The sequence below is a fragment of the Acomys russatus genome, chromosome 5, assembly GCF_903995435.1.
Source record: "Acomys russatus chromosome 5, mAcoRus1.1, whole genome shotgun sequence".
NCBI lineage: Eukaryota > Metazoa > Chordata > Mammalia > Rodentia > Muridae > Acomys > Acomys russatus.
In genome coordinates this window covers 56,146,222-56,164,118 of record NC_067141.1, presented here as the reverse complement: position 1 = coordinate 56,164,118, position 17,897 = coordinate 56,146,222, and the positions used below count along the sequence as shown (strand labels likewise).

Below are 17,897 nucleotides of genomic sequence, written 5' to 3'. Positions count from 1 at the left end.
GCACTACTGGAGACCGAACCACGCTACTGGAGACTGAACCCAGGCCTCTGTGTGCTACCACTGAGCTACATTAGCCTCCTTTCACAAGAGGGAGGAAGGAAGAGAAGGATATGAATATATTACTAAGTTGCCCAGGCTGGCCTCAACTTGTGATCGTCCTCCCTTGTCCTCCCAAGAAGCTGGGACTTTAACCCTGTGTCATCAGAGTTGCCTTGGTTACTGCTTCTTACATGTACATTTTGCTACAGAATGGTGCTCCCTAAACTCTGCTTTATGTTTATTTTTAAGTCTAGGTTCTATATAGCCCAGAATGCTCCATAGTTAAATATGGCCTTGAGCTCCTGAGTCCTTCTGACTCTACCCTTCCCAGTTACAGGATTACAGACACGTAGAAGCACACCCTGCCCTCAACTCTGCTTTCTTGAACTCAATACCGCCTTGAAGATATAGAAGGATTTTCCAATAATTCCATCTATCAGTCTCTACTTGTCACTCAAATTTATCAGGCATCTTTCATAAGCTATGTACTATACTGTGAGTGGCAGGCTGACTGCTCTATAACTCCCTATGGCCCTCAGAAAAACCTGTATCTTATAAAAGCTGAACAAACACGAACAACTTGTTTAAACAGCAACAGAAAAAGTACTTTATAAAAAACAGCGTGCTACAAGGACCCTAGCAAGGCATCTTCCTTTTGTTCAACGCTTACCCTTTATCTTTAGCGTGGACATCAGCTCCATGTTGCAGTAACAGTTGTACAATCTTTACTCTGTTGTATCCTGCTGCCAAGTGCAATGGAGTTGACTGAAACAGTAACCAAATAAAGCAATGAAACTCACATAATGGCTGTATATAAAATGTATGAAAAGGGAAAACCCAAACAAAACAAGAAAATCTTGACTATGACTTCACTGCTAATAAACAATCAATTCTGTTTTATAAAATTAACATATATAGGAGACATAGCATAAAAGGTTAAAGTTCCTGGCTGCATACAGAGATAATATCAATCAAGTTTTATTAAGTTTAAGAATCTCATTACTATTTAAAAAGAAAACAGTCCCACTACCAGATGACATAGACTCAATCATAAAGCAATACCTTTCTGCCATCACTTGCATGGCAGTTGACATTCAATGGTGTAAGCAGAGCCATCATTTTTTCCTCATTCCCACTCCTAGAAACACATTTAAAAAATATATCAGCAGTCTATACTATGTAATGTGGTCATTAAAAAGTCTTCTCTTAAAGTATGCTATGGCATTAAAAAAAATTTTTTTTAAATGAAGTCTGTTACATTCGATAGCACAGATTGCCCTGGAACTCTACGTAGCCCAAGCTACCCTAAACTCATAATAGGCTTACTGCTTCTATCTCCTATGTGCAGAGATTATAACTGTTAGACACTATCAGTGAAATCTGCTTTCTTTTTAAATATTTTATTTCTATTCTTTTTGAGGGGGGCGGATGTTAGAGTCATCATATGTTCACGGAGCTGAAGTTAAGGGTAGTTTTAAGCCCTCTGATGTGGGTGCTAGGAACTGAACTTGGGTCCTTTGCAAGAGAAAGCACTTCTAACCACTGAGCCATCTCCATCCCCTCACAGAGATCTACCTGCTCCTGTCTCCAGAATGTTGGGATTAAGGTGTACATTACCACATCTAGCTTTCTAAGGAATTTGCTCTCTTTCTGTCTTTCTTTCTTTCGTTTTTCAAGACAGGGTTTCTCTCGGTAGCCTTGGCTGGCCCCGAACTCACAGCAATCCGCCTGCCTCTGCCTCCCGAGTGCTGGGATTAAAGGCATGCGCCACCACTGCCCGGCCTGGAATTTGCTTTCTAGAGATTTATTTTTTATCTTATGTGTATGAGTGTTCTGTCTATGTGCACACATGTACACCATGTACAATGGCTCCAGGAGGTCAGAAGTGGGGTTAGGAACCTCTGGAACTAGAGTTACAGATGGTTGTAAGCTGCCACGTGGGTACTGGGAACACAACCTGGGTCCTCCGCAAGAGCATCAAATGTTCCTAATCACTGAGCCATCTCTCCATTCCCTCACTGTGAAGTTTTCATGGCACATACATGTAAAAGCAGCACATACCTGGCACTTTCCAAGAGTTCATCTTTCTTATAGTCACCTGTGAATTGGGAGAGGAGAGGACAATCAAAAAAAAAAAAAAAAAAAAATTCAGTGAAGTTTTATGACCACAACTATAAAAACAGTATGTACAGATAAAGGTCCAAAAGAAAGTTTTGACAAAGCTGACACTGAGTTAGGCTTGTACATTACACTTGTAAGGGGGGTAGGGGTGAGGGTGGGTGGTGGTCCACCACTTCATTCAAAACCCAAATGGGGGAATGCGACTCAGCAGTGGAACAGTAGAGAACTTACACATAAAGCTCTGGGTTCAATTCCCAGCACCAATGAAAAACCCACTTCAAACCAAACCAACCAAACACACGCACCAAAAACCTCACATAGCAACATTATAAAATTGATGAAAGCATCTACAGTACCACTAATTAAACATAACGACTAACATCTTTACAAATCTAGGTGTAGAAAGGTTTGCTGAAAGACTATCCAAACTGAAGACCATACTGAATTAGATTGATTGCTCAAGGCACAGAATAACAGAACAGTAAAGGAGGAAACAAACACAGAATTGATAGTTACAATGACAATTCACATCTCCAGAAGTCTTCAGGGACTAGTCTAAATTTTCTTAGTAATGCCAGAAGAAGTATCACGAAGTCTGAACGGAAAGGCTTACAGCAGAACCCCTCAGGCTTTTTCCTTTTAGATCAAACATAATCTCTAGCAGTTGCACACCAGATAAGAATCCAATAAATATGGCTGGAAGGATGGCTCAGGGGTTAAGAATGCTCAAGTAGAGGACTCAGGTTGGTTTCGAGCACCTGGTATACACAGCTCACAACTGTCTACAACTGAGTCGCAGGGGCTCTGATACCATTCTGATCTTAGGCACTGCACTCACATGTGCACATATAGGTTTCTTCCTTCTCTTTCTCACGCACATACAAACACAATAAATAAATGTGTTTTTCTTTTCTTTTCTTTTTTGAGATAGGGTTTCTCTGTGTAGCCTTGACTGTCCTGGACTCACTTTGTAGACCAGGCTGGCCTCAAACTCAGTGATCCACTTGCCTCTGCCTCCCAAGTGCTGGGATTAAAAGCGTGTGTCACCATGCCCAGCTAAATAAATGTTTATAAAAAGAATCCAACAAATAATGTGGCAGTTGCTTTAATGGACAGCATACTGAGTAAAGGCAAACCACATGAAGTAGATACAGTTCAAACTAAGCCTGCTAGCTTAAACTAGAGCTGTCCCCATGTCAACGGATTCCAAGGAAATGAATTCTATAGCTACAATAGTCATACTCACGGCACTAAAATATATCCCAAATCTCAATTTGAAATGACTAGAAGAAAATTAGTGCTTTTTGAAAGTATTCCAATAAAAAAACCATTATACTAAAAATATAACAGTATATAAAGGGATACAGATATATATTAATTGTTTGAAAACCTGGAGATAGTTTTAAAATATCCTGAATACACATCATCACACCCTGCAGCCAATGATAAATTTAAACAAAAATTTGAAGGGGCTGGAGAGATGGCTCAGAGGCTAAGGGTGCCGCTTGATTTTCCAGAGGTCCTGAGTTCAATTCTCAGCAACCACATGGTGGCTCGCAATCATCTAAGATGTTATCTGATGCCCTCTTCTGCAGATAAAGTTCTTACATATAATAAATAAAACAAATAAATCTTTGCCGGGCGTGGTAGCGCACGCCTGTAAGCCCAGCACTCGGGAGGCAGAGGCAGGCGTATCGCTGTGAGTTCGAGGCCAGCCTGGTCTACAAAGTGAGTCCAGGATGGCCAAGGCTACACAGAGAAACTCTGTCTCGAAAAACCAAAAAAAAAAAAAAAAAAAAAAAGAAAGGAAAAAGTTTTATCTTTTTTAGACAAGAATCAAATTCAACTGTCGAGAGGCAGCAAAACAGTAAGTGAACTAACTGATACTGTTTACAAATTCTACTTGAGGTCATTAATTGCAAAGGGCAGTCTCCTACCTAGCCCGTCTAGGTATCCTCATTCTTCCTGGAATAACTAGGAGCACACAGACTCACCAGTCAGAACAGCTTTGGCGGATGGGTCTGCTAAATCCAACGCTGTCCTTCCGTCTGTATTTCGGATGGTTGCCTCAGCTCCATGCTGTAAAAGCACTGCAAAAAACAGCGGTACTACCTTTCAAAATGGCAGTCATGGCAATCTGAGTTAATAAAGTGGTTTCTTTTCTTTCTTTCTTTTTTTTTTCTTTTGAGACAGGGTTTCTCTGTGTAGCCCTGGCTGTCCTGGACTCACACTTTGTAGACCAGGTTAGCCTCAAATTCAGAGATCTACTTGCCTCTGCTGCCTGAGTGCTGGGATTAAAGCTGTGTGTCACCAAGCCTGGCTATAAATCAGTTTTTAATAGTTCTAGTACAGAAAACAGTAAGATGCTTCAGTGGGTAAAGACATTTGCTGTGCAAATCTCACAATCCAAGTTCAACCCCTAGAATCCATCTAAAGGTGAAAGAAAAGAACCAAGCTCACAGGGTTGCACTTTTATCTCCATACATGTGTCCCAGCATACATGTCCTTAACATAATATAATAATAGTCCCAGTACATAATTCTCAAAATTATTTAAAGACTTTTTGTATCTTAATATGATGTTTAAATTTAAGAAAATGTAAAATATTCAATGCATTTAAATTATTTAATGCATTAAAAGCATGGTAAATTTCCTCAATTCAATGTAAGGCTTCTCTTGATTATTTATATTGCTGGTGACAGGTGATGCAGGGGACAGGGAGTACTGATTCGGGAGCTTTCCTAGTCGCAAAGGAGGCCTGTCTATGCTAGAAATGTCTAACACTGATAGTCCAGGCAGAGTGCTGCAGGATTTAAAGTTATGTGAATATAAGCATGCGTTACATGTACACGCAGAAGAAGAAAGCTTGCTGGGTGTGGTGGTTCACATCTTTAATCCCAGCACTCCCAGGAGGGGGAGCAGGTAGATCTCTGAGTTCTAAGCCAGCCTGGTCTATATAATGAGTGCCAGGACAGCCCAGGCTACATAGAGAAATCTAAGCTTTTTGTTTTTAAAGAAAGAAAATGTTATTCTTCCATTTGATTCCTCAAGACCATTAGTTATCATCTTCCTATTTGTTAAGAAAAACTGAATAAATTAATTAAATTAGTTAGTTAACTAACAGAAGCAGGTACCACACACTTCAAGGTATACTAGCTAGCCAGAGACATGGAGTAGCTAAGTATACATCAAAACCAAATTTAGTATAAATAATTATTATTATTTTCAGAGCTGAGGACTGAACCCAGGGCCTCAAGTGCTCTATCACTGAGCTAAATCCCTAACCCCATAAAATATTATTTACCAGCACAATTTTTACTCAAAAATATGTGAGCAGAGGGAGGGACTCAAACACACACGTCAGCTGAGGTTTTTTTGTTTTTTAGGTTACATTGAATTTTTAGTGCGAATACTAGTTCTTTTTTTTTCTTTTTTAAAGGGCACAGTCTTACTGTATAACGTTGGCTGACCTAGAACTCACTGTATAGACCAGGCTGGCCTCAATCTTAGAGATCTGCCTGCCTTTGCCTCCTGAGAGCTGGCTACAAACACTCTAAGGTTAACAAATCTTAAGCTAAATTGTTTCAGTACAATGAAGACACATAAAAGAGCCTCATGTTAGTACACTGCACTCTTACCTGTATATAAAGATATGCCAGGACTTCCATCTATGAATAAGGAACCGGTGGAAAACAGGCAAATCTATAAGGAATCCTCCAATTCTGTTTGTACATAGGAGTATGTACTTATTGTGTGCAGTGCTAACTGAATCCTGGGTCCCAAGTGCTTGGCAAACACTCTACCACTGAGCTGTTATCCACCCCACCCTCTCATCTTCACCCCGGCCCTTTGTTAAGGTTAATCCCCCCCACCTCCCTGCTTCCCCGCCCCCCTTTTTTGGTTTTTTGAGACAGGGTTTCTCTGTGTAGCCCTGGCTGTCCTGAACTCACTTTGTAGACCAGGCTGGCCTCGAACTCAAGAGGACTGTGCACCACTGCGCCTAGTGATAAAGTTAATTTCTACTTCATGGTACTCTGTAACTCTGCTGTTCAACAGAAATGTGAACACATAACTTTAAATTTTCTAGCAGCTATACTGAAAATTTTAGCTTTAACATATTTAACTCAGTATAGCCAAAATCTTCATTATAATCAGTATAAAATGTAAACATTTGACATCTTTTTGTATTAAGACTTTGAAAAAGACATGTATTTTCTTCTTATAGCATGCCTCAATTTGAACTAGCTACACTGGAAGCTCTCAGCTACTGGACTGACTCTATAAATTGTATTTGGAAACTATGTATTACAAAAATAAAAGTAAATCTGTCTGAGACTGAGGTATGAGGGATGGGGCTCAAAGAACAGACTGAGCACAGGCAGTAACAGCCTGACCAACACCAAACAAAGCTGAGCTGGCAGAGAGGTAATGAAGTAATCCAGTTTGCTATCTTTGTAAATTACCTAGTTAAGACCAAAGCTAGTGGCTCTGATATTACAGTGAATGGGGACTTGGGGTATAGGAGTTCTACACAGAGATACCAGGTTCAGAGTGCTCAAATATGGCTCTCTAGCTATTAAGGACTTTTAAGTGCTCCTGTTCTGCATCATGAAAATAAAATGATGCTAAGTTATGACCTCAAAACCCAATTCTGTTGGGTTCAGGAAAAGTAACCACCAAGTAAGTAAAAACTCTCCAATCACATTATGACATAATTCTAAGCTGGTGACCAACCTGTTGAGCAAATTCCATCTCACTTGTTAGGTCCAAGTTTTCTAAGTGACTGGTAAGTTTTCCACTAAATGTTTCTTTACTGGATTGTCATACCCAGGTTATTTTCTATCTTCTTACTGGTCTTCCTGACCTACCTAATCGATATTAGTATTACTCTCAGCTGGACTTGGTGATTCAGGCCTCTAACTTCAGCTCGTTGGGAGGTGGAGGCAGAAGAATGGCAAAGTCAAGGTTGGCCTGGGCAACCTACTGTACAGTGCCTAGATAACGAGGCTTTCAAACCACAACTGGAGTTCTTTATAAAGTCCCTTTCTGTTTTCCTAACTTTTCTGCCAGAAGTTGAGCCTTGAAACCTGAATCTGGCTAACTGTTCTAGTCAGGTTTGTGTTACTGGGAGAAAGGGTTTATGTGGCTTACAGGTCACACTCTATCATTAAGAGAAGCTGAGGCAGAACCTGGGGGCAGGAACCGAGGCAGAGACAATGGAGGAACTCTTGCTTCCTGTCTTGCTTAGCTACTTTTTCTTACAAAGCCCAGGCTCACCTGTCTACATCAACCAACAATTAAGAAAATGTCCACAGGCCAACCTCATGGAGGCAATCCTCAACTGGAGTTCAGTCTTGCCACATGATTTTACTTGGTGTCAAGGTGAAAAGAATATTAACCTTAACACACCAACTAATGCATTAACCATTAACCTCCAATACTAAATGTTCATTTCCGCAATGTCTTTATTTGGTTCTTTTGTTTTGTTGTGATTTGATGTGATTTTGAGACAGGGTTTCTCTGTATAGCTCTGGCTGACTCCGAACTCAGAGATCCACCTGCCTCTACTTCCCAGAGTGCTAGGACTAAAGGTGTGTGCCCCATGCTAAACTGCCTTATTTTATTCTCTATGCACCTCAGAACAAAGAACTTTAAGATTTTAGGAACACATTTCAATAAAGAGTAGTTAGAGTGAGGGCTAGAGGGGGAAAAAAAGGTTAGGCTAAATCATGAGATGACTCTAACAACTTAGGTCTCGATTCAGAATAGTTAGCGTTTCTAGAAAATTCTGAAAAAGAAACACAGGCTTACCAATGCAAACATCAATTTTTCCTTTAATTGCAGCTTCATGGAGAGGAGTATAATTCCAATTATCTCGAGCATTTGGGTCTGCACCATGTTGCAACAGAAGATTGACTACTTCAGCATGACCAAAAGAGCATGCGTTATGAAGAGGAATAAGCCCTCCATCATCACGTGCTTGCACATTTGCACCATTCTGAAGCAGATACTCAACTACATCCTTCCGTCCAAAGCCTAGAAGAAAACAAAACAAATTGCCCACATTTAAGTTTACCAAGGAAAATGGCAAACCATGCTAAAATGTTTCAGGATGGGAAGTAACAAGTTTAACAATTCAAGAACTGTTGAAAAAGTGACCTGAAATACATACACAACTAACTCTAAGCTAAAAGTCTCTCCCTCTGCTAAGTAGCCCACAGCACCTTACTGGCAGGGGCCTTAGCTGTTGCTGATTCCAAAGGGAAGGCAAAGGCTCAAACCCTAAATAATTCCAACCATATAATGACATTTCTAATTGTAAATACCAAGTTCTGCATACTTGATGTGCACACATTTTCAGACACTTCACGTATGTAATGAAGCATGCAAGTGAACACCTAATAAAGTAGTGACAAACTTAAGTCTTGTAGAATCTCTGCTCCAGCAAGGGATTATGAGGCAACAACAAAGCAAGACCAGCTTACAGCTTGTACTTGTCTACATGGTGAGAAGTGAAAGGCACGGCTTTATTTTGGTATCTGCACAACACAAACACCTTCTTTCTAGATAGTGGGCCCTTCTTTAGATAGATACCAGTCTGCTCAAGCACCTCCAAATCAAATGAAGCAAAAAAGTCTGGTGGTAACAATTATACTGGTTTACAGATTTAGTGCGAGTGAAATACTCTCTCTGGGGTGCATTCACATTTTGTGAGGCCTTCCTTCCATTCCTATTCCCAGCCTCCCACAGATGCCTTTTCCCACATATTTCCACTTATGCCCCCAGCCAATAGTTTTAAAAGGTACTAGTTGCATATTCTTCTTTTTTCTATTATTTAAAATCTATTAATACCTTAGAAATTACCTCCTGCTAGTAAACACTTTCTTTATTGGAATATCAAAGTTTAACTAGTTCCATCCTGATCTGGACAGTTGGGTGACATCTCAATCTTTTTACTACTGCACACGAAACTATAAATAACTAAAGGAAGAAAGAAGAGAAAAAAAAAAAAAAATCAATAGAATCCAGTGGCTATTATGGTACATCTTGAGATACAGAATAAACAAGGTTTGTGGGTGTGCTAACTAGGCTTTATTGGTTTACCTATTTGTCAACTTGACACAAGCTCATCTGAAAGGATGGAATTTCAACTGAGAAACTGCCCCTGTAGGACCTGGCTGTAGGCAGCTGTAGGGCATTTTCTTAGTGATTGATGTGGAGGGTCCAGCCCAATTGTAGGTAGTGCCAAATCCATGAGCTCTATGGTCCTGAGTGCTATAACAAAGCAAGCTGAGCAAGCCAGTAAGCACACCCCTCCATGGCGCATGTATCCTCAGTTCCTGCCTCCAAGTTCCTGCCCTGTTTGGACTTCTGCCCTGACTTCCTTCAGTAATGAACTGTAACATGGAAGTATAAACAAAACAAACCCTTTCCTTCCCAAGCTCTTTTGGTCATGGTGTTTTATCACAACAATAAAAGCCCTATTGAAACAGTAAGTAAGATTTGGTTCAGGAAATACTTAATTAGAAATGCTCAAGGGACAAATGCCCACTAAGTAGTAGGTTTTGTGGATCCTAAACTCACAAAACTGGTCCAAGCTGGAGACAGTTAATTTTGGAGTACTGGCTATAAAGGCAGGCATGCAGGCTAACTGATATTTTGTTATATGTGGGAAGTGTACCTACGTCCTTCCTCACGTTCTCCACCAATCTCTACCGTCTGCTCTGGGTCATTCCCTAGAGCCCACCAGCACAGTTCTTCACTCACATTCCCAGCTCTGCTCCTACACTAACCTCTATGTAAGGGTTATTTCCCTTTCTTCTCTCAAATTCAGCCAGAATCTGCTTCTTTTTAATAGCTGTTTTGGACAAGACCACTTACAATGGCCATATTCAGCTGTATGTGACTAAACATGCCTTCTTGCTTGAGATACTGTCTCCAAAGAGCACATGCAGTCATAATCCTGGTCTTCCAGTCCCATTTATTCATTTAACAAATTATAAGAAAATATCAACTATGTGACACTTCTCTGGTGTATATGATAAACCAATAAATAAACTAAATCTCTGCTTAAAAAACATTTTAAGTGCATGTGTGCTGTGTGCCTGAGCATGTATGAATGTGTACCAGGTACACACAGGAGCCCTTAGAAATGGAAAGAGGGTATTGGATGTCTTAAGACTGGAGTTATAGATGGTTGTGAGCTACCTCATGGGTCCTCTGCGCGTGCGCTCTCTCTCTCTCTCTTCTTTCTAAACTTCTTTTTTTATTATGTTCACAGTGCTCTGCCTGCATGTACACCTGCAGAAGAGGTATCAGATCACATTATAGATGGTTGTGGGTTACAATGTGGTTGCTGGGAATTGAACTCAGGACCTCTGGAAGAGTAGTCAGTGCCCTTAACCTCTGAGGCATCTCTCCAGCCTCTGTCTGTCTGTCTGTCTGTCTGTCTGTTTTTTCCCCGAGATAGGTCTCTGTATAGCCTTGGCTGTCCTGGACTCACTTTGTAGACCAGGTTGCTTTTGAACTCACATCTATCTGCCTGCCTCTGCCTCTCAAGTGATGGGATTAAAAGGTGTGTGCCACCACAACTGGCGCAAGACCATCTCTTAGCTGCAAAATCACCTCTCACAATAAATATATAAAATAAGTATGTTATGAGGTAATGAAAAAGAACAGGATGATAGTGCTTAAAATATGCGTGTGGAAGACTACAAAGTTAAGCATGGTGGTCTCTGTAGCTATCACTAAGATGCTGACAAACACTCAGACTCACTAGTTAACAGTGGGTACAGCAGTGAGAAAGGAGTAATTTAATAGGAGGTAAGGCAACAAGAAGGACAGAGGGATAGTGGTGGCACAGCCAAGCCCTCAGGAGACAGAGGCAGGCAGATCTCTTTGAGTTTGAGGCCAGCCTGGTCTACAGAGAGAGCTGAACTGAAGACCACACAAACTTGGCTTTTTAATAATGTGGAAAATAGGAGTCACTACAGGATTGAGACATACTACCATGGCTGCTGTGTTGGGAGCTGTGTGAGTAAACTAGATGAGAGATTATGTGGGTTCAAACCATATGCCCTGAGAGGACTGCTCACATCAATGTGTGGAACATTCTGGATACCCCAAGGTAGAGAGCCAGCATAGTTTCCTAATGGGTTAGATGTGGGGTGAGAATAGGGCAAAGTGGTGAGAAAGAGCAAAAGTGATGAGGACTGAATGAGGAGTCATAGATAACCTTGAGGTTTGGCCTGAATAATAGGGGATCATCAATGGAAATGTGGGAGAGCTAGAGGTATGACACTGATAAAGTTCAACTCAGATTTCTGAGTTTTAGGCCAGCCTGGTCTTCAGAGCTGGTTCCAGGACAGCCTGAGCCTTACAGAGATACATTGTCTCGAAAACAAACAAACAAAGCAAAAACCCCAAAATCAAAACAACAACAAAAAAGAGCTGAAGTAGTTCTGCAGGATTAGAGAGATGGCTCAGCAGTTAAGAGTCCTGGCTGCTCTTCCAGAGAACAGGCTCAATCTTAGCACCCACATAGATGCTCACAACCACATGTAACTCCAGTTCCAAGGAAATGGATACCCTCTGCAATATACCTGTGCACGCACGTGCACATACACACACACCCACGCGCGCACGCAAAATGCCCATACAAATAAAGACAAAATAATAATGGTAATAAAGAGTTGTCCTTTTGGACACATCTGTATCTCCCAAGGGCTTTTCTCTCTCCAATATCTAAATGTTGAGATTCTGTAAGACCCACGTTTCTGTCCCCTTTTTAGATGATTCTGTCCATCCTATGGCCACAAGCGTCATCTAGATAACAACCTCCTGTCCAGACTTGTCACCTACATTCTAAAACGTTTCAACTTGATCCTTCAAATGCATCTATCCATGTTCTCAGCTCTTCTACACTTCCACTGCCTCCTCCTATTCCAATCTCCCCCACTTCACTCTTCAATAGTTTCTTTCTCAGAAACTACTCTCTCATTTCTACTTCCAACAGCCTTTAAAAACAAACATCATAGGCCACATGTGGCAGCAGATACCCGAACAGCTATTCTTTTGTAATTTTTCTTCTTTGTCTCTTTTCTAATACTATAGTAATTCAGCAAATATCAACAAACTGTTAGACACTACATAGTGTGAGGGACACTTAGTCTGCTGGATAGTTGGTTTTTGTTTGTTTTGTTTTTGTCCACTCGACATAAGATAGAGTCATTCAGGAATCAACTGAGAAACAGCCTGCGCAGACTGGCCCGGAGAGTGCGCAGATCATCATGATCTCCTCCCTCCTTGCTTCTTCTTTTTCTCTTTTCCCAGAGACAGGGCTTCTCTGTGTAACTCTGGCAGCCCTGGAATAAACTCTAGACCAGGCTGGCCTCCAACTCAGAGATCCACCTGCCTCTGCCTCCCGGGAGCTGTAGGGCATTTTCTTGATTGATGGATTGATGTGAGAGGGCCCAGCCCTTTTGGGTAGGTGGTTCTGGGTTGTGTAAGGAAGCAGCTGAAGGAGCTGTGTAGGGTGTGCTAGTATGCAGCACTGCCCCACAGCTTCTGCTTTAGTTCCCACCCTCACTTCCTTCTCGAGTGACTGATGTAGACGTGTTAGCCAGCTGCTTACCCAGCTGCTTTCTGTCATGGTGTTTAGCACAACAATGGGAAGCAAACTAGAATACTGGAAAAATAATGATGAACACTTAATAGAATTCCGAGTCCAGGATCTCAGTGCTGCGTCACACGTCAGCAGTCTGTTCTTCAGAGGCCAAGGCAGAAGGATGACAAATATAACGGTAGCCTGCGCTTAGTGAGACTCTGCAAACTAAAACCTCACACTACAAACACCACCACCCACAAAAAACAAAAGTTAACACCGTCACATTACCTTACCACTTACAACAATTCACCAACTAAAACTCAAATATTCCCAGTGACTTACAAAGAGCCCTGGACGGTTGGTGCGGTTTCACACCCTCTTCCCTCTCCTCATTATGGTGCAGCTCCCTTGAGTTTGTCAAATATGTCAGGGATTTGCTAAGTGCTGCCTTTCCACTGATAATGCCCTTGTTTTGGAATGTACATCCCTCATTTATTGTTGTCTATTTAAACAAGGCCACCTCTAACCAGCCTCTATTCCGCCCGCCCACATGCTATCACTAACACTAGGTGGTTGTCTCCTTTCCTTTGCTAAGATGAAAAGGCTCTGTGAGAGCAGGGATTGTGTCTTTGCTGTACACAGCAGTGTTCTGGCACTTACTAAAATCTGTAAACTAACGTATGGTTTACTAACCTCCTAGTCCCGTGTCAGTCATCGTCCTCTCTGCAGTGTCCCAGTTCTGGGTAGCTTCAAACTCTCCTCAGCCTCCAAGGGCTGAAATTACTAACATGTACTACCAAACCCAGATCCCGGATTTGAATTCCACATAGGGCGAGAGCTCTGAACGTCTAACTTCATCATTTTTTTCCCTGGAGTCCTTCAGAGGATAAGGTGCTTAATAGTTTGTTGATGTTTGCTTAACTAATATACCATGACATGAGAAAGAAAGCTAAGAATGAAAACTAGGAATGGTACTGAGAGCCAAGAAGGAAAATCTGAAGGAGACAATAAATTTACTGCTTTCAGGTCTGACCCCTCTTACCACTACCTCTCGGCATTATGGATACAGTCTTCTACTATTTCCCCTCTCCATTTCCTGTTTCCTAAGACTGGGTCGTGGTGCGTGCCTTTGACCCCAGCACTCAGGGAGGCAGAAGCAGGCAGATCACTCTGTACTCAACATCAGCCTGTAGTCCAGCACAGCCAAGGCTACACAGGGAAGCCCTGTCTCAAAAAAACAAAAAGAAAAGGCTTCCTAAATTGGAGAGCAAAAGAAAAAGAATCAGAACAAGGAAAAATTAGTTAAGTATATCCCTCTTCGTTGTAAAGACATTTAATACATCTACTTTTAGAAGAAGGATTCCAATTTCTTCTCTGGTAACAAGCATTAAGAAATGGTGACACGAAAGCCAATTCTCACAAAAGAAGAGCTTGGTGAAAAAGGAAACAATCAGTTCATATCCTGTATCTGTGTAGTTGGGGTCAGGGAAAGAATAAGGAGACCAGTTCTGTGTAATCGTTTCCTCAGAAATGACTTCCTAAAAATCATATTTATCTAGAAGTGTATAATCTAGTTCACTAATAAAAAGTAGCTAACAGAAGAAAAGTACCTGTTTAGGTAATTATCTTAATCACTAATGAATTAATTCTCATAAGGTCTGACAACTGATTAACTGAATTAAGGAGTTTGTTTGTGTTTTTTCTTTTCTTTTTCAGCAGGGGCAGAAAGGCAACAACCTTTTTTATTTTCTGTAGCATGAACACATCTTATTCCTACTGACAAAGCATGCCTGCCCTCCTCAATTAAACCTCCAAACTTTAATTGGCTATTTTAATTTTTTTTCCCCTAAAAGAATGAGGAGGCTTCTCTAACCCTATAAAATACAAACACAAGTAACTGCTTGGCCAGGCAATTACCAAGTACCACCACCTACAAACTGAGCATCCAACAACATGCTTATATAGTCACAAATGGTAATGTACTACCCACAAAGAAAATGCTAGTTGGTATACGTAATTAAAGATAAATAGGGCTGAGAATGTCGCTCAGCAGTAGCGCATGTGTCTAGTAGAGCCAAGGTTTTGGGTTCCATACCCAGGCAGGGAAACAATCAGAGCCTCATTAAGCTAATAATTTGGATTTAAAAAATTGCAAAGCCATTACCGAAGAAGCTCCTTATTTTTTTTTTACACAGGGTTTAAATGTAGGACCTTTAAAACTGTGATTGAACACCAATTCTTTAGTGATTATTTCCATATTCTGTGTGGTAAGGAATACATGTGTGTGTGCAGGTGCCACACCAGGCATCTTCATCTATGGCTCTCCATTTTGTTTGTTTTTCAACACAGGGTTTCTCTGTGTAACTGAGATCTGACCGTCCATGACTCTCTTTGTAGACCAGGCTGGCCTGAACTCACAGAGATCTGTCTGCCTCTGCCTCCCAAGTGCTGGGATTAAAGGCCGCCACTACCTGTCCATATCTTAATTTTACAACCTGTAACTGGCCATACAAATCAACTATGTGTGGTGAGTTGGTCCCTATGACATTTAAATTTCCATTTCAATCTCGACAAACAATATAAAATACATGTAGAATATGCTTTGATATTTTGGGACAGCGCAGGGTATAATCTACCCCATTCAGTGGTAGAACACCTGTCTAGCATGTGCAAGGTCTTAGATTCCATCCCTGGGGGGAGCGGGAGGGGCATGCTGGGGAAGAGTTGAGGGTGGGATGGTGTAGGAGCACCAAGGCCACACCACAAACCCACACCTCTAAATACTACTATTTTCAGACATGAACTCATTAATACATCAAATTCTTGAAAGGTGGCAACTAAGATCGTCCTTGGCTATTTTTATCAAGTGAACATAATCTAAGTAACATTACCCCTTTGGATTATGCAGCAGTTGGTTGTGACCGTTTGCCAAATAGGTTGGCTAAATGGTCAAGCAGGACAATTCAAATTAGCCGAAGAAAGGCAATACTACTAACGGAGATTTGGCTTCCGGCTCTCACTTTTCTTCCCAGTGCCCACAGGCCATTTCTAGTTGGCCCAACTGTGGTTTCCCCAAACTTTTTCCTCTTAAAAAGGCTCCCAAAGGGGGCAATCAATTAAGGATGCACGATTTGTGACCGCCTGTACATTTTAAAATACAGACAGTCAAAGCACACAGACCTACAACTGGTATAACTGTAAAAGCAACGTCTGTGAACAAGAAAATCTTTTTCACGCTCATCTGTCCACCATTCCTGTCCCAGAGGAAAAAGATAAAATGTATCTTTTTATAAAGAACTGCTAAACAATCCTAATGCGTGCTTTATCAAATGCTACCAAGCTACAAGGACCTTTTTTGATAACCTGTGGCTGGTGAGGTTAAAAAGTTACAAACTATCCCTAACAGGAGAAGCACAAAAGGCTTATGTCAGTGGGCTGGTTCTCGCCCCTGGCTACTTTGAATACCTCAACAAACAAACTTTAGCACTCTGGTATCATCAAGAGAACCTAGTAGTTAAAACTAATTTCAGACTATCTAAATAAATCTCAAGATGACTCAAAATCCCAGATCCAAGCTCAAGTGCTTGTCCTGTCTTGTCTCTCTTGTTAACTTTCCACCCCAACTTGTGCATGTGTGTGGCAGAGGCCACCCACACTCAGCCTAAGTAGATCTCAGGTCTCCCAAACTTGCCTATTTCCGGTTTTAGTCTCGCCAGAAACGTAAGCCAATTAACTCTAACGAGCCAATAGCCAATAAAACAACTCCTAAATTACATTTTCACAGTTTACGGCGGCCGCTAGAATTTAAGGGATCGGTAAGAGTTACAACGGAACTTGCAAAGAAGGGGGGCAATTTTTGAGATAATCAATCTTTCAAATCCACAAGGTCTACTAAGCCTTTCTTGTGTGCAGAGGCCGTTCAGGGTAGCAAGACCGGAAGTCGGTGCAGGTATTGTCGATACAGTAAAACAAAACAAAGCCCCCTCCCCACTCAGCCACACAAACAAAAAACCCCACGATTACAAAAGGGGAAAAAAAAAAACTTCCCCAGAGCACGCTCACCCCACCCTGATTACGAGCCTCGAGAGAAGAGGGAGAGGTGGCCAGGGTGAGAGTCCCAGGGAAAGGTCGGAGACAGGGCAGCGCTGCGTGGCTCGCGGCCTGCAAGTCCGAGCCTGCAAGTGGGGTGCGCGGGGGGCGCCGGCGTTTATACCTGCGGCGAAGTGCAGCGGGGTGGACTTCCTGCCCGCCGTGTCGCGGCTGTTCACCTTCTCGGGCGTCACCAGCCTCTTCACTCGCTCCACGTCCCCGTTGCGGCAAGCCTCGAACAGCTCGCGGGCGCACGGCTCGACGGCCTCGGCCACCGCGCTCGCGCTGGCCGCGCCCCCGCCGGCGCAGCGGCGACCAGACATGATCCTGGCCGCCGCCGCCAGCAGCAGCGCCAGCAAAGGCAGCAGGAGCCCCGGCCCCGCGAGCAGGAGGGCGAGGCCCCCCGCAGGAGACGCGCTCAGGGCCCGGGCCGCTCGGCTCCCCGCTGTCACCAGAGCCGGCGCAGTCCCATGGCCGCGCCGCCGCGCGCCCCCTGCTCGGCTCCGTGACCCCCGGCTGCCCCACCGCGGCGGAGGCAGCGCGAACCCGCCCGCCGAGCCCCGAAGCGATGCGGCGGCGGCGGCGGCGGCGGCGGAAGCTGCCGAGACCACTCCTGCCAGCTCGCTCGGGTCCTGGGAGCGCGCGTGACGTCGGCTCGCGCGCGTGCGCAGTGGCTGCGCTCCGGCCGGGCCGGTCTGGGCAAGCGGGGCCGCGCGGAGGGGTTTGTGGGAAATGTGCTGCGGAGAGCCTTTGGTTGCGGGAAGAGAAGGGGCTTCGGCCCACCGCCATCTTTACGGAGTCTCGGCCGAAAACGAGAGGGCTTGCTGTCCTTTTTTTTTTTTTTTCCCCGTAAAGCATAGACTTCCCAAGATGAGTCTCATCACCGCAAACGAATCTTTGCAAGTTTTGTTCTGGTGATGCATTTTGTTTTGCAAGGTTTTGTGTGGAAATCTTCTATATATTTGCTTCCATACCTTCCCCCGGGAGAGTCCTGCTCCCCGTCCCCCGCCCGTTTTCTATACACTGTCTCTTCACTTAACCC

At 42.9% G+C, this 17,897-nt stretch overlaps 1 protein-coding gene across 2 annotated transcripts in view; it reads right to left on the bottom strand.

Moving 5' to 3' along the window:
- The window catches only part of Tnks2 (tankyrase 2), a 61,309-nt gene extending 44,116 nt beyond the window's left edge, over window positions 1-17,193 (bottom strand). For both annotated transcript variants that reach the window (XM_051146379.1, XM_051146380.1), the window contains exons 1-6: window positions 16,980-17,193; window positions 7,972-8,196; window positions 4,155-4,250; window positions 2,101-2,137; window positions 1,102-1,177; window positions 710-804 (exon numbers count right to left, since the gene is read on the bottom strand). In XM_051146379.1, the coding sequence (XP_051002336.1) occupies window positions 710-804; window positions 1,102-1,177; window positions 2,101-2,137; window positions 4,155-4,250; window positions 7,972-8,196; window positions 16,980-17,178 (728 nt within the window). In that variant the 5' untranslated portion in view covers window positions 17,179-17,193. The remainder of the gene's footprint in view (window positions 1-709; window positions 805-1,101; window positions 1,178-2,100; window positions 2,138-4,154; window positions 4,251-7,971; window positions 8,197-16,979) is intronic.
- Between the last annotated feature and the right edge of the window lie 704 nt (window positions 17,194-17,897).